General features: G+C 46.4%; 1 protein-coding gene across 1 annotated transcript; it reads right to left on the bottom strand.

The window, feature by feature from the left end:
- Positions 1–2,387: 2,387 nt before the first annotated feature.
- Positions 2,388–20,184, bottom strand: gins2 (GINS complex subunit 2). Its single transcript, XM_080186717.1, has 5 exons — positions 19,913–20,184; positions 17,784–17,898; positions 15,461–15,560; positions 12,505–12,631; positions 2,388–4,524 (listed from the first exon to the last, which is right to left on the bottom strand). Exons 1-5 carry the CDS (start codon positions 20,000–20,002, stop codon positions 4,399–4,401), a joined length of 558 nt encoding a protein of 185 aa, XP_080042843.1. The 5' UTR covers positions 20,003–20,184; the 3' UTR covers positions 2,388–4,398.
- Positions 20,185–26,110: the final 5,926 nt, after the last annotated feature.

Raw genomic sequence — 26,110 nt, forward strand, 5'->3', positions numbered from 1 at the left:
CAGTTTATTGATAAATACAGGCTTCCGTGGATGTGGTTAGAGGGCGAGGCTCGAGCTCCAGCCTTAATAGGGACAGCAACAAAATCAAAACTAAAAGAAAAGAAGACATACAGACCAAAATCCGTAGGCCATTGAAGATGGTTACTTTTACAGGAAGTGCGAGAAAGACTTACACTTACCATGTTCCAAAACACCTCTGGGGAGGCAATGGCCGAGAAGTATTATTGCTAGACTAGTAATCTAGAAACTCAGCCAATGTTCTGGGGACTCAAGTTCGAATCCCATCATCGTAGATAGTGGAATTCGAACTCAATAATAAAAAAAATCTGGAATTAAGAATCTACTGATGACCACGAAACCATTGTCATAAAAACCCATCTGGTTCACTGATGTCCCTCATGGAAGGAAATCTGCCGACCTTACCTGGTCTGGCCTACGTGTGACGCCAGAACCACAGCAATGTGGTTGACTCTGAACTGCCCTCCCAAGTGCAACTAGGGATGGGCAATAAATACTGGTTAGCCAGCGACGCCCAGGTCCCATGAATGAATAAAAAAAATGAGAATGCCCTAAATTCTGCACAACCAACGAAGCACCTTAGAAGTGTTGTACAGGGCTGTAGAAAATCCTTGCTAGCTCGTCATACCCACATTGCAACAAGAAATGGTGATTTGTAACTGCATCTCCCCTTCTTGTCAGAGAATGATCAGGGTTAGAATCCCAGCCATTCTGGCTTGGGAAGGGCTGCATTTATATCCTGGCTAAGCTCAGAATTACGAAAACAGGGATGTAAAATTGAAACATTCATTATTAAGACACTGAACTGCGCTGCCCTACTCATGCTCAACTGGAAAGTAGGAATTTCAGGATGGGTTCCCAGCTAATGTAGCAGCTCAATTCTCCACTCAACTGGATGATAAAGTGGGACACAGCGGTGAAAAAGCAAGAACAGTATTCCTCTCCCGTGTAAAGCTGCCAACATATTTTAAGTTTTACTGGGTCAGATTTTCTTGATTCATAGAATCCCTGCAGTGCAGAAGGAGGCCATTCACCCCACTGAGCCTGCACCGCCAACAATCCCACCCAGATCCTCTCCCTATAACTCTACATATTTACCCTGCTAATCGCTCTGACACTAAAGAGCAATTTAGCATGGCCAATCCACCTAACCCGCATCCTTGGACTGTGGAAAGAAACCGGTGCACGCAGAGGAAACGCAGACACGGTGAGAACGTGCAAATTTCACACAGGCACTGGTCCGAGGCCAGAGTCGAACCCAGGTCCCTGGCACTGTGAGGCAGCAGTGCTGACCACTGTGCCACCCTCCGGTGATGTTAATGGCACAGTAAACGCCGGCCCTGAGAGCGAACTGATTGTAAAATGTTAAACCCAAACATGAGAGAGAGGCAAGAGTGTTGGAATCTTCCTGAATGACAAAGTGCCCCATTGTTAACACACAAACCCATGGGCCTGCAGCTGCAAAGCTTTAAAGTTTCAAGCTCCTCTTTCAGATTCCTCTTTCTTCCCTACTTGAAGGAGTCAGTGCAGGGGTTTTCCGCTCCTCGTGAAGGCTTTGGGTAGTTCTTGTTTTTGAGTCCAGTTGGTAGGTGGATGATGTGAGGCGTTCTTCTGGGACAAACGCGATCGGCCGAGTAATGATCCATGCACAGAATCTGGAGTAAGGCACATGCAGCCAGCCCTCATCAAGGCCTTGCCTCATAGGAAGATGGCCAAGTGATGAAGCTACACAGTAATCCAGAGAAGCCTGGTTTTCCCCTTCTTCCTGCACTCTGTTTAAGTCTAGGATCTCTGCACCCTGGGCTTTCCACAAAGCCGGAATGGAAATCTGAACCGTAAGATATAGCAGCAGAATTAGGCCATTCGGCCCATCGAGTCTGCTCCGCCATTCAATCATGGCTGATATGATTCTCATCCCCATTCTCCTGCCTTCTCCCTGGAACCCTTGGTCCTCTTATTGATGGAGAGCCTATCTATCTCTGTCTTAAAGACACTCAATGACCTGGCCTCCACAGCCCTCTGTGGCAATGAGTTCCATGGATTCGCCAATCTCTGGCTGAAGAAATTCCTCCCCATCTCAGTTTTAAAGGAGCGTCCCTTCACTCTGAGGCTGTGCCCTCGAGTTCTAGTCTCTCCCACTAGTGGAACCTTCCAAACTTGTGAGGGTCACAGAAACCATCTTCATCTCAGAGTTGCCGAGCCTACAACTATTTGCAACTTGTTTGCAAAATTCCTCCAGATTTTGTCAAAAATATGAACGAACAGACACATCCACATTGTAAAATGACAGCAAATAAACGCGCTGGGAAGTCAGGCAGGGCACTAGTGTTAATTAAAAAACATTTATTAGCTCAAATACACTACTTCTCTCTATCTTCTGTACCCCCCCCCCTTCATTTTCATATTTTAACCCATGATGTTAAATAGAATCCCTATGGCGCAGAAGGAGGCTATTTGGCCCATCCAGCCTGCACCTGACCACAATCCCACCCAGGCCCTATCGCCGACGCCCCATGTATTTACCCTGCTAACCCAGCTGACACTAAGAGACAATTTTAGCATGGCCAAACCACCTAACCTGCCCATCTCTGTTAGAAACAAACCTCAGGAGACAGAATTCAGAACTGCACCACTTGTCAGCGTCTGTAAAATATCATCGAGTCCCTGCAGTGCAGAAGGAGCCTGCTTGGCCCATCAGGTCTGCACCGATTCTCTGACAGAGCGTCTTACGCAGGCCTTCTTCGCCCACCCCATTTCTGTAACCCCACACATTTAACATGGCCAATCCACCCAACCTGCACATCTTTGGACAAAGCACCCGGAGGAAACCCTCGCAGACACAGGGAGAATGTGCCAACTCTACCTGAGACTGGAACTGAACCTGGGTCCCTGGCTCTGTGAGGCAGCAGTGCTATCCACTGTGCCACCCTACCTGAGAGGATTGTAGTCAAAGCATTCACTTTTCCCCTTGCATAATCTGCCGTTTCGATCACAGATCTCCAGTGCGGTATTCCCAAAACACCCCCACAGGCGGCCAAATCGACGAGGAACCTAAAGACAGTTTCTGCACTGCTTTGACTAAACTCAAATCGTCAATGGCCGATTCATGGAGATCACCGCGGGCCGGGCTTCTATTTTGTTCTGGGAGGTGTGTCCCTGGGGGATTCGACTCACGGCCCAGTCGCTGCCCTGGCGCTCAGGCCTACCAGCTGGTGGCACTGGACAACACTACCCTGCTCTCTAGGCTCAGAGCTGAGCACCTCCTAGTGGCGGATTGGGTGACTTGTCTTAGAATTGATTCTTTTCAGCCACTAATATTTTATTTTCCCTTTGCCAATAGGGCTCGCAGCTGGCTTCCTGATTGGCGATGGATTTTTGTACAATTAACTGAAAGTTTCCTCCGGGAGCTCCGGTTTCCTCCACAGTCCAAAGATGTGCAGGATAGGGGGATTAGCCATGGTAAATGTGTGGGGTTACAGGGATAGGACTGGGGTAAGGTGCAGACTCAATGGGCTGAATGTCCTCCTCCTACACTGTTGGGATTTTATGACCTTCACTGAGAAATGAAGCCTGGGGGGCGGTGGGGTGTGTGGGTGTGTGTGTGTGCCCATAGAGATCCTTAAAATGATGTAGGTTTTGGTAGGTCAGGTGTAGAGAAAATATTTCCACTTGCAAGCAAAGCCAGAACTAAGGGTCATAAATATACCACACAGTTATAGAATCTCTACAGTGCAGAAGGAGGTCATTTAGCCCATCGAGCCTGCACCGACCACAATCCCACCCAGGCCCTAACCCTATGACCCATCTAACCTGCTAGTCCCCCTAATACTAAGGGGCAATTTAGCATGGGCAATCCACCTAACCTGCACATCTTTGGACTGTGGGAGGAAACCGGAGCAGCCAGAGTAAACCCACACAGACACGGGGAGAATGTGCAAACTTCACACAGGCAGTGACCCAAGGCCGGAATTGAACCCGGGTCCCTGGCTGCGTGAGGCAGCAGTGCTAACCACTGTGCCACCGTGCTGCCCTATACAAGCCTAGTCACCCATCAATCTGATGGGGAATATTGAGCAGAAACCTCCTTAGCAAGAAAGTGGTGAGAATGTGGAACTCCCTACCACAAGTAGCTGAGGCAAATAACATTGATGCATTTAAGGGGAAGCTGGTTGGGTGTATGTGGGAGAAAGGAAATAGGAAGATTGGATAGTTTTTGAGGAAGGACAGTGGGAGGCGGCTGTGCACAGCGTAAATATCTGTGCGGAGCAGATAGTCCACTTCCATGCTGTAAATACTTCTCAAGGTTTAAAAATTGCCTAAATATCATCATTTCCTCTCTCTCTGTCTCCCCTCCTCCAAACTTCTCTCAAAGAGAGCAGTTTAATAGTCCTGTGACTGGGCCTCTTCCCCGGGCTGAAGGTTTGCTCGGAGTCTGTGCATCTGATTCAGGGACTCTGTAAGGAACGTCCCAATCGTGTTAATCTCCATGAGAGTGAGGTTGTCCAGCTGCGAGGGGAGGGAAAAGAAAAGCAAATGATCATTAAACTTCCCTACCAAAACTTTAATCCAACAAAAATCCGCCATCAGCCATGTCCGTTTCCACTGGAAACTATAACCAACAACGCTCACATCAAAAGTAAAAAGCTTATCTATTAGTCACAAGTAAGACTTACATTAACACTGCAATGAAGTTACTGTGAAATTCCCCCAGTGGTCACACTCTGGCGCCAGTTCGGGTCAATGCACCTAACCTGCACGTCTTTCAGACTGAGAGAGGAAACCAGAGCACCCGGAGGAAGCCCACGCAGACACGGGGAGAATGTGCAAGACCGTGACCCAAGCTGGGAATCGAACCCGGGTCCCTGGCGCTGTGAGGCAGCAGTGCTAACCACTGTGCCTTCCCATACCAAACGCTGATTCCGGGGTTGGCGAGACTGACGTATGAGGAGAGATTGGCAAGGTTAGGATTGTTTCAGGCGAATGAGAGGAATAAACCTGCTGGACTTTAACCTGGTGACGTGAGACTTAAGCAGAGTCACGCAGACTTGACGCATCAACCCGGTTTCTCTCTCCACAGACACTGCCAGATCTGCCGAGTTCTTGTAACACTTTTGTGCACAGGATTTACTGAGACCCAACTCACCAGCTCCCCCTCCAGGGTGCAAACTGAACAGCGGCAGGGTAACCATCGGCAAGGGTCCAAACTGCAAGTTGCTGACACACTGCCAAGGCTGTACAAGAGAACTGGGTAGTTCCGGCCCACCTCCGCCACACGTCCTCACACAACCAGACAAGCTCCTGCGTGTGCAGCGAGAGTTGTCATCAGTGTGAGCAACAACAACGTAGTTTTGTTAACCAAGATTTATAATCCTGGTGGTTTTATCAGATAAACATCGATGTGAATTAAGTATTAGTTTCTCAGAAGGGGATGATTGCGATATTTTAAACACAAATGAGAATGTTTCAAATAAACATGTTCTCTTGTAGAATTAATGTTTATAATGTGAAAATGTCTAGACTTTTGTTTTTGGCACGAACTAATAACAGACTTATGATTTTTAATTTTAAAAAATAAAGCACGCTGGCATTAACCCCTTTAAGAATAAAATGGATGAACAGTTTACAGAGAGAAGAATCAGGGCTTATATTGGTTTGATTCATTCAGCAGTGAAAGAGCAAAGATTTCAATGAGTTCTTACAGAATTCAGGTGAGTTTTATTACAGGGGCGAGCGATAGGAGTAAAGTTTAAATACTAGTGTAATAAGTAGGCTTACATTAACACTGCAATGAAGTTACTGTGAAAATCCCCTAGTCGCCACACTCTGGCGCTGTTCAGGTAAACTGAGGGATAATTTAGCATGGCCAATGCACCAAACCAGCACATCTTTTGGACTGTGGGGGGAAAGCACGGATTTGTTAAGGGGAAGTCCTGTTTGACGAATTTATTATGAGGGTGTGACTCGTGCGGTAGACAGAGGGGAACCGGTGGATGTGCTGTTTTTAGATTTCCAAAAGGCGTTTGATAAGGTGCCTCGCAAAAGGTTGCTACAGAAGGTTAGGGGGCATGGAGTTGGGGGTAAGGTGTTAGCTTGGATAGAGGATTGGCTGTCTAATAGGAAGCAGAGAGTTGGTATCAATGGGTGCTATTCTGGTTGGCGGTTGGTAACTAGTGGAGTGCCGCAGGGATCGGTGCTGGGGCCTCAACTGTTTACCATTTATATAGATGATCTGGAGGAGGGGGCTGAGTGTAGGGTGACGAAATTTGCTAATGACACAAAGATGAGTGGAAAAGCAAATTGCGTGGAGGGTGTGGAAAGTCTGCAGAGAGATCTGGATAGGCTGAGCGAGTGGGCGAGGACCTGGCAGATGGAATATAATGTTAGCAAGTATGAGGTTATCCACTATGGCAGAAATAATAGTAGGAGGGATTACTATTTAAAAGGTGAAAAGTTGAAGCATGCTACGGTGCAGAGGGATCTGGGGTCCTTGTGCATGAGTCGCAAAAACCCAGTCTGCAGGTGCAGCAGGTGATCGGAATGATGGCCTTTATAGCGAGAGGGATAGAATATAAAAGCAGGGAGGTCTTGCTGCAACTGTACAGGGTACTGGTGAGGTTGCAGCTGGAGTACTGTGTGCAGTTTGGGTCGCCGCACTTGCAGAAGGATATATTGGCCTTGGAGGGAGTGCAGAGGAGGTTCACTAGGCTGATACCAGAGATGAGGGGGTTGACCTATGAAGAGATACTAAATAGACTGGGTCTGTACTCGTTGGAGTTTAGAAGGATGAAGGGGGATCTTATAGAGACGTATAAGATAATGAAGGGGATGGATAGGGATGGATAGAGATTCTTCCCGCTTAGAAAGGATAGCAGGACTAGAGGACACAGCCTCAAGATAAGGGGGGAGCAGTTTAGATCAGAGTTGAGGAGGAACTTCTTCACTCAAAGGGTGGTGAATCTCTGGAATTCTCTGCCCGTTGAAGTGGTGGAGGCTACCTCACTAAATATATTTAAGTCACGGGTAGATAGGTTTTTGACAGACAAAGGAATTAAGGATTATGGGGAGAAAGCGGGAAAGTGGAACTGATCCACTTCAGATCAGCCATGATCTTATTGAATGGTGGGGCAGGCTCAAGGGGCTAGATGGCCCACTCCTGCTCCTATTTCTTATGTTATGAAACCTGAGCACCTGCAGGAAACCCATACAGACATGGGGAGAATGTGCAGAGTCCACATAGACAGTCACCCAAGCTGGGAATCGAACTCAGATCCCTGGCACTATGAGGCAGCAGTGCTAACCACTGTGCACCGTGCCACCCATAGGACCAGTAAATTGTCCAGGGGATCTTCTGTCCCACTTCAGTTGCTCACAGACAAAAAGGTTTGAGAACCATGGGCTTAGGTGGTATGAGCAAAGAGTATGTGTACAGAGGGAAAGTATTTGATATTAATGTTAGTTCTACTGTTAAAGGAGAGAAAGCAAGAACAAAAGATCCAAAATTGTACAGAATCTTTATTCATTAACAGAATGTGGACATTCGTTGCCTATTGCCCTTCAGCTGAGCTTGGCCACTTCAGAGGGCAGTTAAGAGTCAACCACATTGCTGTGGCTCTGGAGTCACATGTAGGCCAGACCAGGAAAGGACGGCAGATTTCCTTCCCTAAAGGACAGCAGTGAACCAGATGGGTTTTTACGACTGGCTTCAGATTTATCAAGTGAATTTTTCAGTCAGCTGCCATGGTGGGATTTGATCCCATGTCCCCAGAGGATAAGCCTGGGCCTTGGGATTGCGAGTCCAGTGAAGTCACCATTATGCCGCTGTCTCAACTCAGCATGTTCCAGTCAACGAAGTGTTACTGAAGTTCAGTCATTCCAATAACGGCAGAATGAAATGCGGAGATCACGAACTACACCCACTCTGCATTACACCAACAGATTTTCCTCAGCAACTCCATCGGTTTTACATAAAAAAAAAGTCTGTGGCTATTTTTTCTGATCTTCATTTCAACTGGAAACAAGGCACATCGGAGATTCTCACCAGAACTATACCATCTGTTGGATGCAATCTCCTGCCAGAACAGTACATGGGAGAGGTGCTGTAGTCATGGTATTGATAGCACAGCTTGGGGGCACAGATAGCTTCCAACAGTGAAAATCCCCCAATTGTTCAGTCGGAAGTTAGTGAACAGTATGATGTGGAACAGCCATTCGGACTAGCAGCATCCCAGTCTGTAGGGTCTCAGACAGTGCATTCCAGATCCTAACCACTCACTGTGTGAATCTGTCTCCACCACACTCTCAGGCAGTGCATTCCAGATCCTAACCACTCACTGTGTGAATCTGTCTCCACCACACTCTCAGGCAGTGCATCCCAGACCCTAACCACTTGCTGTGTGAATCTGTCTCCACCACACTCTCAGGCAGTACATTCCAGATCCTAACCACTCGCTGTGTGAATCTGTCTCCACCACACACTCAGGCAGTACATTCCAGATCCTAACCACTCGCTGTGTGAATCTGTCTCCCCCACACTCTCAGGCAGTACATTCCAGATCCTAACCACTTGCTGTGTGAATCTGTCTCCACCACACTCTCAGGCAGTGCATCCCAGACCCTAACCACTCGCTGTGTGAATCTGTCTCCACCACACTCTCAGGCAGTGCATCCCAGACCCTAACCACTCGCTGTGTGAATCTGTCTCCACCACACTCTCAGGCAGTGCATCCCAGACCCTAACCAGTCGCTGTGTGAATCTGTCTCCACCACGCTCTCAGGCAGTGCATCCCAGACCCTAACCACTTGCTGTGTGAATCTGTCTCCACCACACTCTCAGGCAGTACATTCCAGATCCTAACCACTCGCTGTGTGAATCTGTCTCCACCACACTCTCAGGCAGTGCATCCCAGACCCTAACCAGTCGCTGTGTGAATCTGTCTCCACCACACTCTCAGGCAGTGCATCCCAGACCCTAACCAGTCGCTGTGTGAATCTGTCTCCACCACGCTCTCAGGCAGTGCATCCCAGACCCTAACCACTTGCTGTGTGAATCTGTCTCCACCACACTCTCAGGCAGTACATTCCAGATCCTAACCACTCGCTGTGTGAATCTGTCTCCACCACACTCTCAGACAGTGTGTTCCAGATCCTAACTTCTCGCTGTGTGAATCTGTCTCCACGACACTCTCAGACAGTGCATTGCAGATCCGAACCACTCGCTGTGTGAATCTGTCTCCACCTCACTTTTAGACAGTGCATTCCAGATCTCCGTTTAAAAAAAAGTTTCCTCACGTCACCTCTGGTTCTTTGGTGAATCCCGTTTAAATCAGTGTCCTCTGGTTCTCAGCGCTTCTCCCTGTCTATTCTGTCCAGACCCTTTGCGATTTTGCAGACCTCTGTCGAATATCTCTTCTCAAACTTCAGTTCTGCAAAGCCTGGCTTAAGTCTCAAATACAAACCCCTTTGGAGCTAATCAGTAAAAACCTCACCAGCAGAAGTGCTGAAGTGAGTGGTGTTTGTGAGCGATCCTGTTGGAAACTGGCTTGCATGGTGCTATTTTGCAACACGGCGATAACTGAGGAACAGCAACCTCTAGTGGCAAATGAAATGTATAAACAGTCCAAGCCACTCGACAAATTGACTGAGGGGCATTTGGAACTTGATGCTTTTACAAAAATCAGCATATCTAAAATGTCCTCAAAACAGCAGGCAAATGTTGCCAGAATCCTCTCAGCGTTCACAGCTCTGGAAGCCCCGTGGGACTTTGCACTATCTTCCTCATGTAACTTGTTGTTGCAGTCGAGGCTAGCATCGCCTCACTTCGAGTTCCTCAATTTTGCCCGGGAAAGGCGAGGGCGAGAGGACTCTGGTTTGTGGGACAATGCAAGGCCGACTTGAGGCCTCAAAAATAGGAAGACGGTGGACTAACAAAGAGGAAATGTGAATATTTTGGAAAGTGGGGGAGGAATGTGGGTCACGTACAGACACCGACCGGTCAGGAAGTAACTCAAAACACAAGCCTCAGCAAAATCCTTCTCTTCATATCCCCACCCCCTCAAAGACAAGGCAACCCCCATGCTTCATGGTGAAACATCTCTGACCACTTCCTTGTATCCTTCAGGTCCCACACCCTCCCCAACCCCTTTCCTGGAGAAGACTCCCTCCTCAGTAACTTGGAACTGTCTACCCTTCAGTCCTCTACTCACCATCACGGTTCCACAGCTAAATTGCTCAGTCACTCCTTCTCCTGTGTCTTTGTTGCCCAGCAAAATCCCTACTCTTCCCAACTTCCGGGTGTTTTGGAAGACTGGTTTGGAATCTATTTCCATTCCCTCAAAAGTGGGGGTGGGGAAGAGATAGTGCTATAGTAGCAATGTCGCTTGGCCAGAGGCCCAGACACTGGAGAGCTCAGTTCAAATCCAGCCAAGGCAGCTGGCGGAATTTAAATTCATTAGATAAATATGAAATTATAAAGCTAGTCTCAGTAATGGTGACCACGAAACTGTCATCGATTGTAAAAACCTATCTGGTTCACTAGTGCCACTGTAGGGAAGGAAGTCCGCTGTTCTTACCTGCTCTGGCCTACATGTGACTCCAGAGCCACAGCCACTCTGAAGTGGCTCAGCAAGCATAGGGACATGTTCGGCACAACTTTGTGGGCCGAAGGGCCTGTATGGTGCTGTAGTTCTTCTATGTTTCTAAGTGGATCATTCAGTTCAAGGGCAATTAGGGATGGGCAACAAGTGTCGGCCTTGTTAGCGATATCCACATCCCATGAGAGAATTAAGAAGGCGGCTGTGTCTTATCTGGTGTGCACCAGGGTACTGCCATAAACAGCCGATCTGCTGGATCATGTCACATAGTTGTAAATCTCATTGAGACGTATAAGATGATGAATGGGATGGATAGGATAGAGGTGGAAAGACTCTTCCCGCTCAAAAAAGACAATAGGACTAGGGGGCACAGCCTCAAGATAAAAGGGGGGCGGTTTAGAACGGAGTTGAGGAGGAACTTCTTCACTCAAAGGGTGGTGAATCTCTGGAATTCTCTGCCCGTTGAAGTGGTGGAGGCTGCCTCGCTAAATATTTTTAAGACGCGGGTTGATGGGTTTTTGATAAGAGAGGGGATTAAGGGTTATGGGGAGAGGGCGGGAAAGTGGAACTGAGCAGCGACAGATCAGCCATGATCTTATTGAATGGCGGGGCAGGCTCAAAGGGCTGGATGGCCTACTCCTGCTCCTATTTCTTATGTTCTTAAATCTTCCTCTTGTCTGCCACACTAAGTGGAGATAGTGCTGCCTACCTGTCTCCAGCATCAACTGTCCAAAATTCTCCATCCCTTCCAGATCAGAGGCTTCCCTTATCGGTCCAGCCACTGTATTGACTTCACTCCCTTGCCCACCAAGCCGAACCTGCCCGTGCCACAGCTTTACCCACAGACTCCACAACCCTCCCGCAGCCACCACCGCCCGCTGAACCAGGCTGTTGAAGTCCTCAAGCTGTGCCTCTGTCACCTCTCAACCCGACTGCCGCGGTGTCACCGGGTCACACATGCCAGCCTCTCACATCTTCAGCTCATCCACGTTCTAGCACATGTACTGTATCCAGCAGCAAATCCCAATCAACCATCACCCTGACCTCGAATATCTTCCAGTTGCTCAAAGCTTCCAATTCCAAATTTCTCATATCTAAATGCTTGCAGGAAGTTTGCTCCTCGCGATCGCTGTGAGCTCCCACAAACTCCTTTCCGTTCTGACAGAGTCTACTGGGCTGGAAATATTATTTCTCTCCTGAGAGATGTTGCCAGATCTGCTGAGATTTTCCATCTCTGTTCTTGTCCCACAAACTCTGCATTCTCTGAACCTGTACGTCCCAACACTGGCCTCAGTCTCCATGTTTGAAAATCCTTCCTTAACACTGTTCCCCCTCGCCCCCTACTCCTCACCACCCTCTTCTCTTTTACGAGCCCCATCTCACGTCGCAGTTTCTGGTCATTCCTTCGAAACTCTCTCTCCTTGGTCTCTGCAGCATTGACTTGTGTTGACTGAGTCTTTGGAAAGCCTCAGTGAGTCTCTCTCGAGGCTAAAAGGCTCCACTTACCCAGACGCCACCAAAATACAGACTGGGAGTCAAATTTTCCATTTGGAAACTGTGAGCACCAGGTGAGAACATCAAAGTCTCCTACTTTGCATGGCACTGTGGCACAGTTGTTAGCACCACCGCTTCACAGCGCCAGGGACGTGGGTTCAATTCCCTACTCGGGTCACTGTCTGTGCGGAGTCTGCATGTTCTCTGCTTGGCTTTCCTCCAGGTGCTCTGGTTTCCTCCCATTATCCGAAAGTGGTGCTGGTTGGGTGCATTGGCTGTGTTAAATTCTCCCTCAGTGTACCCGAACAGGCGCCAGAGTGTGGCGACTAGGGAATTGTCACAGTAACTTCATCGCAGTGTTAATGTAAGCCTACTGGTGACTAATAAATAAAGTTAAAGTTACCTTAGCGTGCACCTCCTGCTGATTCACAAAATTGTCCGCAGACAACCGCAGCTTTGCAATGCGAGTATCCCACGTATCTTTTACTAAGGTCCGGATCTCATCCGCTTTGGGAATGTTATCGGAGGCACTGGAAAAGGGAAATAAATAGTTAGAGTTACTAGGCCACCACTCTGAAACCAATAACCTGATGAGGAAGCACATCCAAATTATCTTTTAATATTAACAAATAAAGAAATCATTTCTGGGCTGTGGCCACCATTTTCCATTCATAGTGGTGACTTCTACTGACGCCGGAAGTGGTCTCACACACACAGCTGTACAAATATAGGAAGTAGAAGCCGTAGAAGCAATAACAGGCCATTTGGCTCCTCTAGTTTGAGAGATCACTTAGACCTGCTTGCTTTAGTCTGTGCAAATACTTCATTTTAAGATATTTCTGCCTATGTAACTAACTCTGCTAAGCTTAAAAAATTGACTGCTGACTTGACTACATTTTAAAACTCAGAAGGCATGCTGGGTTAGCAAAAAAACTAACTGCATTCCCGAAGCGTACACGATTCAGGCAAACAGCAGCAGCTGCAAGGCTTCTTTTTCTAAACAGAGCCAACCAATGAAGAACACTGACAATAACAAGATAAGGGTTGAGATATATTGTGGATTTTAGTGTGTGTTTTCAGCGTTCAGTTTTTGAGATCCTGTCCCAGCCTAGTCCAGTGTGTGCGGCGCAGGACCTGGCTTACTTAGAAGCCAGTGTCCAAATTTGCTTTTTCTTTCTGCCTCTGTCATGTTAATTTCTTAAGTTTTGTTCAATACAAGGAATTCATTTTAAAACCCCGTACCAGCTTCCCCTCGTCTGTTTAAAGGAATGAATGAATCCAACATCTACTGTTCAATAAGATCAGGGCTGGCCTGGTTGACGAGTTCCACATTCTGCAGAGTAGTAGTAATTCTCGCTGGCGTGAGTCTCGCCGGTGAGGTGGGAAGCATCCAAGAGGGGGCGAAGCTGCTGTGCCAGACTCACATGGAGATGTTGGCAATCTTACGTTAATCAGCTTCGCCCCCTTTCTGGGCACAAAGCTGTTCTGGGCAGTAATGCGGAGCTGGGAAGATAGCAATCCAATTCTTGCCTGGCACAAACCAGATTTCTGACCTCTCTCTAACTTTCTGGCTTGCCACGGTAATCGACAGGCGCAGGGAGCTGGTAAGATCGCACCCCATATATATATTTATATCAACAGTGAAACCTAGCAGGCTTCAAAACTGAACACTAATTTAAATAATGTTCACCTTTTCCCTTCTTCGCGGTGCCTAACTGCAGTCTGTCTGCACCTTGCGCTCCGCAGTCAATGTTGCTCTGAATTGGCTACATGCCAACAACAGTGGAGAGTGACCCTCCCACTGCCTCCCCCCACCCCCTTTCTTACTGGATGGTTTGATCTACGCTTGGGGCCCTGCCTTATTACCAGCAATCCAGTGAGGTGGCAAATACCAGCAGCAGCTGGGTTCGATTCCCAGCTTGGCTCACTGTCTGTGTGGAGCTTGCACATTCTCCCTGTGTCTGCGTGGGTTTCCTGCGGGTGCCCCGGTTTCCTCCCACAGTTCAAAGGGGTGCAGGTTAGGTGGAATGGCCATGCTAATATGCCCCCTTAGTGTCAGCGGGACTAGCTAGGGTAAACGCCTGGGGTAATGGGGATAGAACCTGGGTGGGATTGTAGTTGGTGCAGACTCGATGGGCCAAATGGTCTCCTTCTGCACTGTAGAGATTCTATGATCGATGAATCCTGTCCCATAATATTGGTGCAAGATGTCATCCAACTAGCCCCGTATACAAGGAAATAATCCTTTCGTTTCTATGCACGTTAAGCTTTTATTGTTCCATTTGTTGTATGAATCACACTTCAAGCCATTCTAATTGCTTTTTAAATGATTAATCAGAAAAGGAATGAGCAAAAGGAAGTATTTACAGTGCTAACAGCAGCAACCCCCAACATGTTCAGCACCAGAAGCCAGCAGAATCAGGGCTCATGTAAACAGGTTTGCTTTAACTTGCTTCGATTATTTTTAATGTCACAACAAAAAGCATATGGAGCCATAGGCTGTGGGATTGCACCTCGATCTTCCACGCGCTTAATTCCCAAGCTTGTGCGTACTGATTGGGGAAATGCTAATCAGCAGGAAAATAAAGCAAGAATTGTCGCACTTAACGTCAAGCTCAAGAGTGGCATTAGCCAGGCTGAATGATGAACTGAAGGTGACGGGGAAACCTGGAAATTTCTCTTGTTTTAAAATAAAGCTCTCTGATCCACTTCCCAGCCAAGGCTCTGGTGCTATAATGGACTTCAGCACCAGGGATTAGGGAGGAAGCAAAATCGGCTACAGTTCCAGTTCTTTCCATCAAGCCAGTCTCGAAGTGTGCCTGTGCGTGCACGCGCATGTGTGTGTGCTCCTGGGCACACGTGTATACTTGTGCGTGTATGCATTAGTACATGCCCTGCGCAGACAGTGTGCACATCTGTGTGTGCCTGTGCATCTGTACATGGCTGTACAGGTTGTGTACATGCCTGTGTGCACACACCTGTACATGTCCATGGAGGTAGTGTGTATGTCTGTGTACCCGTGCATGTTTTTGTATGCATCTATCGATGTCTGTGTGTCTGTGCACACATTGGTTTGTGCACACATGCATGTGCCTGTGCACACATGTGCATCTGTGTCCGAGCACGTGAGGGACCAACACTGCTGATTGCACAAGGCTTGGTTTTGATATCAACCCATCACAGTTACATTGCTCATTCTCACTGCCAAAGTTAACTCACAGATGAGGACTAGTTAGGAGGAGGAGTCAGAGGGTGAGCAGTGTCCCCAAGCAAAAGGTTAACACTTTGAAAAGAGTGAAGAGGAAAGAGATATGAGATACCATTGTTAGTGCAATTGTTGGGTTCTGTGAACAACTTACTGATTCAACAGTAACTTAGTGAGCTCCATGTAGTGAGGATTGGGCATCAGGGTGAAGGTGTCTTCTTTACGTTCCTGTTCCTTGATTTGTTCAAGTTTTTCTGCAGGAAAATAACACAATGCTTATATAACCCATACCATTAATCCTCACTCACAGTCAAAAGTTATAATCGAAAACTTTCTTTCTTTTACACTGCTGGCTCCCAGCAGAATGCCAGCTAGCGGCACTGTCTCAGCACACAACAGGCCGAGAACGTCTTGCCTCCTGATGAAGAACGTATAAAAACGAATGATCCTGAACTCCTCAAACCCACGGGGCTCGGTGTTGGATCAGCGGTGGTCAAAAGATTGTGAGCTTTAAGCCCCACTTTGGCACTGACAACGTGATAAAGTATGGAGGGAGTACCGCACAACAGGAGCTGCCGCTTTTAGATCAGATGTTCTGCGGAGGTTTCATATGGGATAAATGATTCCAGGGCGATATGAACCGCGAGGGAATTCTCATAGTCATTATACATTCCTGAAAACTGTTAACAGAAATTATCTAGTCAAAGAACAATACAGCACAGGAACAGGCCCTTCGGCACCCCAAGCCTGCACCGACCATATGTTCCTAACTAAACCATTCATTTGTATCCCTCTATTCCCAGTCTATTCATGTGTTCATCTCATTTAGAATCATTACAGTGCAGAAGGAGGCCATTCAATTCATTGAATTTGAGGATCAGCCATGATCATAATGGAGCAGGCTCGAAGGGCTGAATGGCCAACTCCTGCTTCTAGTTTCCATAAGTCTGCACCAACTTGTACCCAGACCCTATCCCCATAACCACATGTAGTTACCGCATTAATCCCCCTAACACACATCTATTTATTTGACTGCCGCTTGCAAAAGCTGACTTTGTGACATTTGCCTGGATTAAACAGTAACTACATTTCAAAAAATATGTCTCTGGTCATGAGCATTTGGAACAGGAGCAGGAGTAGCCTGGCACGGACCCTTGAACCCACTCCGCCATTCACTACGATCATAGCTGATCCTGGGCTTCATTTTGCCACCTGCAGTTTAGGATGTTCTGAAGATATGAAGACTGCTGCTACACAAATGCAAATTCTTTCTTCGATAGAATCCCTACAGTGTATAAAGAAGCCAGTCGGTCCATTGCATCTGCACCGACCACCAACCCATCCAGGCCCCATCCACGTAACCCCACATATTTAGCTCATTAATCCCTTTAACCTACACATCCTGGGACTCCAAGGGGCAATTTAGCATGGCCAATGCACCTAACCTGCACATCTTTGGACTGTGGGAGGAAACCGGAGCACCTGAAGGAAACCCACGCAGACATGGGGAGAACACGCAAACTCCACACAGACAGTGACCCAAGCCAGGAATTGAACCCGAGTCCCTGACACTGTGAGGCAACAGTGCTCACCACAGTGTCACCGTGCCGTGACGTTGCCATTGTAAAGGGTAGCAGTGGGCAGGCCAACACATTATGTCATCAACCTGATGATAGACATGGAGTTGGTTTAGCTCAATTGCAGCTGGTTAATGATGCAGAGCAATGCCAACAGCAATTCCCATGCCAGCTGAGGTTATCCATAAAGGCCTTGCCTTCTCAACCTTGCCCTTTGCCTGAGCTGTGGTGATCCTCAGGTTAAATCATCACCAGTCAGCTCTCCCTCTCAAAGGGGAGAACAGCCTATGGTCATCTATGGACTATTGCGAGTCCCCTCCCCACTACTTGCAGCTAACTTCAGTCTCTAATATACCTGAAGCAAGATAAATGGAGATAGCAGCATACAGGAGAGGCATAGATTTCGAGTGCTGTTCCCCTGGGAATTTATTATGATCTAGAAGGATAAGGGCAGCAGATAAATGGGAACACCACCACCTGCAGGTTCCCTTCCAAGCCACTCATCACCCTGACTTGGAAACATTTCGCCAGTCCTTCACAGACGCTGGGTCAAAATCTTGGAATTCCCTCCCTAATGGTATTGTGGGTCAACCCACAGAACATGGACTGCAGCGATTCAAGAAGGCAGCTCACCACCACCTTCTCAAGGACAGCGAGGGATGGACAATAAATGCTGGTTGGTCAGTGATGCGCGTGTCCCATGAATGAATAAAAAAAACATGAACTGAAGAATGAAGTGGATTTAGTAGCAAGTTACCTGTCCTATCAGCCACAGAGTGAGTGAAGCCCCACTCCCCTCTCACTCCCCCAGTAAAACGCCTGGGGTGGGAGGGGTAAGTCTTTTAAATGTATGCAAATTGATTTCCTATCTGAAGCTCAAACACAATTAAGATAACTCACCCACATCCATCCAATCTGGCACAACAATCCTGCACTTCTGGCGTTGTTTCAGATTAATAGCCAGCCACACAGGAACATCGACTGGAAGCCCCGGATTGAATGGTCCCAAATCGCCCTGTGTACAAAAAGCACAACACTGAATCATAACAGCAGAAAAGCTGGCCATTCAGCCCAACAAACTCATGCTGGATGGATATAGTTTATACACAAATTAATATGCACCATAATCAAACACCACCAAAAATGGATTAAACAAATCATAGAACATAGAACCCTACAGTGTAGAAGGAGGCCCTTCAGCCCATCGAATCTGCACCAAACACAATCCCACCCAGGCCCTACTCCCATATCCCTACATATTATGCCCACTAATCCCTCTAATCTTCACATCCCTGGACACTAAGGGGCAATTTCTTAGCATGGCCAATCAACCTAACCCACACATTCATTTATCCCATTCCTGTTTATGAAGCCTTCAATATAATTGGTGCTTTGCTGACCATAAGCTATGTTTGTTCGCCATGAAACACTTTGGGTAATTTCCGCTAACATGAACATGCAGGCAGGCACACGAATACTGAACAGGAGGCCATAAGCCCCTTGCGTCTGCTCCGCTATTTGATAAGATCATGGCTGATCTGATTGCAACCTTTGCTTCCCTTTTCTTCCAATCTTCAATAAAGTTTAAATCCCATATCGATCAAGAATCCAACTCAGCTCGAAAAATATTCAATGACCCGGCCTCCACCACTGTCTGGGTAAGAGAAATCCACACATTCAGAACCCCCAGTGGAAAAAAAAATTCTCATCTCTGTCTTAAATTGGAGATCTTTAATTTTAAACTGTGAACCATAGTTTTATTTCTCATTCACAGGATATGGGCATCACACACTAGGCTAGCATTAATTGACCAACCTTAGTTGCCTATGAACCACGGCAGGCCATGTTGTGTAGGTACACCCACAGTGCTGTTAGGGAGGGAGTTCCAGGATTTTGACCCAGTGACAGTGACGGATATATTTCCAAGTGATGATGGTGAATGCCTTGGAGGGGAACCTCCAACTGGAGGTGTTCCCAAGTATCTGTTACTCCTATCCTTCTATTGGTAGTGGTCATGGATTTGGAAGGTGCCACCTAAGGAACCTTGGTGAGTTCCCACTAGCATTTTGTAGATGGTATACACGGTTGCTACTGTGCGTCAGTGGTGGAGGGAGTGAATGTCTGTGAAAGGGATGGCAATCAAGTGGACTGCTTTGTTCCGGATGGTGTTAAGCTTCTCAAGTGTTGTTGGAGCTGCACTCATCCAGGCAAGTGGAGAGTATTCCATCATACTCCTGACTTGTGCCTTGGGTCAGTAATGGGCAATCTGTGGTCCGGGAACCACGTGACCCAACTGGGTTGGGATTACGGCCCACGAGACATTTTGTTTACCATTATCCACACATTCCTCTGATTTCCTTCTGTGTAGTTTTTTCCTACTGGTATGACAGAAGTGATTTGCACGTAAACCAAGGGCAGGTGAGGTGAGGTGCTGATTGCCCTGTGCTCCCTCTGCGACCAAAGTGAAAATATTGCTCTTGTACCAATATATCAAAATATGGATGTCTTTTTTTGGGTCAAAAGGTTGGGGCCAACTGTTGCATACCATCAACTCCTGTATACACAGTACATGGCATGCAACAAAATTAGTAAAAGCTATCCAAGTAACATCAATAAGGTTTGGATCAACCAGAATTAAATTTGAAGAAAGTCCAGAATTGAAGTAATTGATCAGCTATTCTGAACGTTTGAGTCTTCCAGATACTGGAAACACGACAGAAGGAAAAGATTTCCCTCTTCTCTTTTATATGGAAGTTACAGAACACCAGCAGTGCAAAAGAGGCCATTCGGCCCATCGAGTCTGCTCTGTCCCTGTAACCCCAAACACTGTTTGCATCTATTTAATTCCTTTAAAAAGAAACACCTTGCCTTCTAGTTTAGACTTGTTTACATGTGTATTGCGTGAGTATTGTTTCAAAAGTGCTTTCACGTACAAATCTGCACCGGATATTCTTATAGAGAGTTCCAGTAAGCAAGCTCCCATTCATTCAAGCTGGGGCATAGAGGACAAATTGCTAGAGCAGACTCACAGTTATTAAATAGATCTTATCCAAGCTGAAGTTGGGTATAATGGTCACGGACTGCTTCTCCGCGATAAACTCCACCTCCGAGGGCTCCATGCTTCCCTCAAGGGTTTAAGCACCCCGATGGAACCCGGAGACACCGGATAGAACTCTGAGACACCAAATAGAACACTGAGACACCGGATGGAACACTGAAACACTACAGAGAACATTGAGACACCTTCCCGCGCAAACGCAACCCCGGAAACACTCAACAAGCCTAGCTCCACCCCTGACTGCAGGCCACGCCCCATGGCCGCACCTCCCCATTCATTGTTACTCCCGCCCATCAAACGCCAAGCCCCGCCCCTCTGTAGGCAAGCCCACTCCCCCAGCTGGTTAACTTTTTAATAGGCTTACCCGTATTCTTTTTCGACAAAATGTTAACTTTTTCTGAAAAATCATTTTTTAAAACAATTATTTCTCAACGGAAGTACAACCTTTCTCTTCTCTGTTAATCATAGAATCCCTACAGTGCAGAAGGAGGCCATTCGGCCCATCAAATCTAACCTACGCTCTGACAGAGCATCTTAGTAAAAAGTCTGACAACACCAGGTTTAAGTCCAACCGATTTATTTGATAGTACACTCACTAGCTTTCGGGGTTAGTCCCTTCGTCAGGTGAATGGAGAGTTCAAATGAATCAGTTGGACTTAAACCTGGTGTTATCAGACTTTTTACTGTGTTTACCCCAGTCCAACGCCAGCATATCCACATCATGACCACTGTGCTTCAACACTTCAAAAACTACCACATTGGCTGTAAAATGTTTTGGAACACCCTGAGAGTGTGAAACGTGCTAAATGCAAGTCTTTAGATGAAGTAGGGTGGAAGGAGTCTTAATTGGATCATAAACACTGGGATTGACCAGTTGGGATGAATGGTCAGTTTATCATAGAATCCCTACAGTGCCATTCAGCCCATCGCATCTACATCAAACACAATCCCAGATCTTATTTCTATAACCCTTCATATTGACCTGGCTAATCCCTGTGACACCAGGGTCAATTTAGCATAGCCAATCAATCTAACCTGCACAGCTTTCAGACTGTGGGAGGAAACCCATGCAGACACAGGGCATGCAGACAATGTGCAAACTCCATACAGAAAGTGACCCAATGCTGGAATTCAACCCGAGTCCCTGGCGCTGTGAGGCAGCAGTGCTAACCATTGTGTCACCATGCCACCGCTTTCTGTTTTGTAAGTTCTGAATAATACTTCTTTTGTTTTTTTCCTATTTTCTGATGGGCATTTTACCAGTGCCTCATCCCCCACTACAACTCTTCAAACTTTTATCGATAACCTACTCAAAGTGTTATACCTACTTGTAGCACTGATGTCCATGCTTATTTGGAAGAGGAGTGACCACAGAGATTAGGAATTTGTAATTTTCTCTTGTATTTAAAAAACTCCTCAAAGGACTTTGCACAATGAAGTGCTTGTTGGAGTTCAGTGGTTATGTAGGGGAGCACAGTTTCATTCAGCATCACCAACATCCTGCATTCAATCAGCAAGTTGATGGAACGATTCATTGATATTGTCCTCAAGTAGCACCCATCCAGCGATAAGCTGTTCATCAATCCACGTCAACAGACCTGTTCCCTCTTCTGAATTGGGCATGACTGCAAGAATGGAATCTTGGAGTGAAATGAAGGCAAGATTTTTTATCGATTCTGGTATCAAATAGCCCAATGGGGATCGTGGGCAAAATTCTCTGGTGTTGGAGACAGACCTGTACAGAAGAGGATGTATCATAGAATCCTACAGTGCAGAAGGAGGCCATTCAGCCGATTGAGTCTGCACTGACCATAATCCCACCCAGGCCCTATCTCCACAACCTCATGCATTTACCCTAGCTAGACCCTCTGACACTAAGGGGCCATTTAGCATGGCCAATCTGCCAAACCTGCATATCTTTGGATGGTTATAGTTTTTGAAAGCTAATTATCACATCCATGGTACATTGCTGCAGAAGATCTTCAGGGAATTGTTCTTGGCCCAACCAATCTTAAGTACATCATTAATGATCTGCCCTCCAATATAATAGGGTGGTTTACTGATAAAGACAGCTCATTTATATTCACAATTCTACCAATAATGATTCAAGAACATGCCAGTCTACAACAAGTTCTCAACAACATTCATGTTTGAGCTGACAATTGACAGTAACCTAAATGAAAAATAACTTCCCCTGCTGTAGAGTCCTCACCACCATATTCGGGATCACCTGCAGCCATTATCAATACCAAGACTGTGAGAACAAGGCAGAGACTGGGCATTTTGTAAATGCTGCACCACCTCCTATATGATCCAATCTCTATGAGAAAGCTTGGTTAAATATTCAGCATTCACTTGGAAGAGAATAGTGCACCAACATGCAATGCCAAAGCTTGAACAGTTTCTCTTGATTAAACTCCAGCACAGGCACATGGCGTCTGTATCACCTACTAATTCCAAGAGGAACTTCACCAAACTCACCAAGTTGAAGAGCAGGTGCCAGCTCTGTGGGCTTGATGGCTAAGCAGAGGAAGAGCTCTGGTGTCATGGAAACATCAGTAAAAGTTAAAGTTTATTTATTAGTCACGAGGCTTACATTAATACTGCAATGAAGTTACTGTGAAAGCCCCCTAGCCACCACACACTCCAGTGCCTGTTCGGTACACTGAGGGAAAAGTTAGCACGGCCAGTGCACCCAACCCAGCATGTCTTTCTGACTGTGGGAGGAAACTGGAGCACCTGGAGGAAACCCATGCAGACATGAGGAGAATGTGCAGACTCCACACAGACAGTGACCCAAGCCGGGAATTGAACCTGGTCCCTAGCGCTGTGAGGCAGCAGTGCTAACCACTGTGCCACCATGCTGACCTACTGTGCCTCTGTGCCACTCCACTATCACCTCTAAGTTATTCTCCAAGTCACAAGCCCATCTTGATTTACACAAGTATCTGTTCTTTCACTGTATTTGGCTTCTGAATGTTGGAATTTCCTATCTATTACTATACTTTCTAAGACTGACTGGTGTACCGATGTATACGGCTTTGCCAGTATCAACTACATGGTGAGAAGAAGTGACAGATAAAGGAGATAAATGACTAATAAATGTCACATTGTATTGGGAGAGGAATATTAGCCAGGGCAACAAACCCAGTATTCTTCTTCAAATTGTGCTATTGGACCTTTTTCTTTTGATTGGACCCAGGTTTGGTATCTCATTGAAAGGAGAGTCCTTGACTTCCACTACTTTGCACAGTTATCAGTCTGTGTTTTCAACTGAGATCCATATATAGGGGTGGCATGGTAGCACAGTGGTTAGCACTGCTGCTTCACAGCTCCAGGGACCTGGGTTTGATTCCCAGCTCGGGTCACTGTCTGTGTGCAGTTTGCACATTCTCCTCGTGTCTGTGTGGGTTTCCTCTGGGTACTCCGGTTTCCTCCCACAGTCCAAAGATGTGCGCATTAGGTTGATTGGCCATGATAAAAAAAATTTCCCCTTAGTGTCCTGGGATGCGTAGGTTAGAGAGATTAGCAGGTAAATGTGTAGGGAAATGGGGGTAGGGCCTGGGTGGGATTATGGTCGGTGCAGACTCGATGGGCCAAAGGGCCTCTTTCTGCACTGTAGGGTTCTATGATTTTATGATTCTGGGACCCAGAATCTTCTTGACTGAAGAAGCTGTGGTGTTCTCCACACAGCAGAGTGAAGATTAAGGGAAGATATAACAGAGGAACTCAAAATGATGATGGGTTTTGATGAGATAACTCAAGACAAACTGCTTTCGATGCATACAGATTAAGGGTAATTGGGAAAAGAACCAGAGGCAAGATGAGGAGGATTTTTTTTGTGTTGTGAGGTTTTTCTAATCTGGAATGCACTGCCTAATCGAAGCACACACAAAAATAACATGCAAAAAGCAACTAGATGGATACTTGAAGGGGAAAAAATTGCTGGGTTTTGGGGAAAGGGAAAGGGAGTGAGGTTGATGTTGTTTATATGGATTTCAGCAAAGCCTTTGACATGGGAGATTAATAAAGAAGATAAATGGGATAAAGGTAATTTGATAAAGTGGATTCAAAATTGGCTTAGTTGTAGGAGACAGAGGGTGATGACAGAGTCTGATTTCATGACTGGAAGCCAGTGTCCAGTCGTGTACCAGAGGGATCTGAGCTAGGTCCCCTATTATTTGTCATTTATATAAACGACATAGATGACTATGTAGGGATAGGATTAATAAGTTTGCGGATGACACAAAGATTAGCCAGGTCATTAACAGTGAGGCTGAATGTCTTAGGCTACAGGAAGATATAGACAGGGCGGTCAAATAGGCAGATAAGTGGCAGATAGAATTTAACCCTGAAAAATATGAGATGTTACACTTTGGAAGGAGTAATTTGACAAGGAAGTATTCAATGAACGGCATGATACTAGGAAGTTCTAAGAAACAAAGTGAACTTGGCGTGTTTGTCCATAGATCTCTGACAGCGGAAGGGCATGTTAATAGGGTGGTGAAAAAGGCATATGGAACACTTGCCTTTATCAATCGAGGCATAGTTTACAAAAGCAGAGAGGTTGGAGTTGTATAGAACTGTGCTGAGGCCACAGCTGGAGTACTATGTACATCCTGGTCGCCATATAATGGAAAGGATGTAATTGCACTGGAGGGACTGCAGAGGTAATTTACCAGAAGACTGCCTGGGTTGGAACATTTAAGTTATGAAGAGAGGTTGGGTAGGCTTGGGCAGTTTTCACTGGAGCAGAGAAGACTGTGTACATGATCGAGGTGTGCATGATTAAGAGAGATACGGACAGAGTGGATAAAGAGCAGCTGTTGTCCTTAGTTGAAGGGTCAGTCATAAGGGGACATAGGTTCAAGGTGAGGGGCAGGAGGCTTAGGGGGAATGTGAGGAAAAGCCATTTTTACCCAGAGAGAGGTGACAGGCTGGAATGCGCTGCCTGGAAGGGTGGTGGAGCCAGGATGCCTCACATCCTTTAAAAAATATCTGGATGAGGACTTGGCATATGATAACATTCAGGGCTATGGGCCAAGTGCTGGTAGATGGGATTTGATAGGTTGGACAGTGTTTCTCTTGTGTTGGTGCAGACTCAATGTGCTGAAAGACTTCTTTTGCACCATGTGATTCTGTGAGTGAGAATAACTGGATAATTCTTTCCAGGAGTTAACACTGACATGATAAACCAAATCACCTTCCTTCTATAATATTATTCTACAATTCTGACACAGAGATAGCAATGAGACTGCGTGAGAGTGAGCAAACTTTCTTATACCTTTGCGCCCTGCACAGGTATATCTTGCTTGCTCCTGTGCTAAATGTTTGGTGGTTGGGTAGAACAAGCAGCTCCAACAACGCATGCCCTGCTTTCGAAGAGGTTTTGTTTCAACTATTTAGTAATGTCATTGAGTTGTGTTATTCACTGACCTTTCAACTGGGAAGTTGATTTGAATCAAACGTGCAGGAAGGAAGTTTATTTTTTCCAAAAGATTCGCTCTACTGTCCACCTAAGAACTAATGAGAGAAACAAAAACTGAAGGAAATGCATCAAGACATTGGAGGATGGTTAGTGCCCATGGAGGTGGGAGGTGAAAAATAAGAGAACTGACAAAGCATCCGCATTATTGATACTATGATATGTGTTTTTATTGATGAACGGCAGGCCCATAGGTTTGCAAGTGACAAAATCAAGTTCCATTTTCAATACTTCCACCGGTATCTTCTCTGAAATTGGGATCCAAACCTTCTCCCCCTCCCAAAGAACAAAGAACATTTGATCACAGGAACAGGCCCTTCAGCCCTCCAAGCCTGCACTGACCATGCTGCCTGACTGAACTAAAACCCCTTTTACTTCTGGGGACCGTATCCCTCTATTCCCATTCTATTTAGATATTTGTCAAGACTTTCCTTAAAAGTCACTACCGTATCCGCTTCCTCTGCCTCTTCCGGCAACGAGAATCAGGCACCCACCACTCTCTGTGTAAAAAGCTTGCCTTGAGCATCTCCTTTAAATCTTGGCCCTCGCACCTTAAACCCATGCCCCCTAGTTATTGACTCTTCCACCCTGGGAAAAAGCTTCTGACTATCCACTCTGTCCGTGCCCCTCATAATCTCGTAGAGTTCTATCAGGTCACTCCTCAACCTCTGTCATTCTAGTGAG

Source organism: Carcharhinus amblyrhynchos, chromosome 4 (assembly GCF_965287045.1).
Source record: "Carcharhinus amblyrhynchos chromosome 4, sCarAmb.v2.hapA, whole genome shotgun sequence".
NCBI classification, from domain to species: domain Eukaryota; kingdom Metazoa; phylum Chordata; class Chondrichthyes; order Carcharhiniformes; family Carcharhinidae; genus Carcharhinus; species Carcharhinus amblyrhynchos.

Coding starts and splice junctions, on each gene's coding strand:
- gins2 (XM_080186717.1), bottom strand. CDS start 20,002: ATGGAGCCCTCGGAGGTGGAGTTTATCGCGGAGAAGCAGTCCGTGACC. Junction 17,899..19,912: donor ATAAGATCTATTTAATAACT/GTGAGTCTGCTC, acceptor TTTTGTACACAG/GGCGATTTGGGACCATTCAA. Junction 12,632..15,460: donor ACTAAGTTACTGTTGAATCA/GTAAGTTGTTCA, acceptor TCCCTTTTCCAG/TGCCTCCGATAACATTCCCA.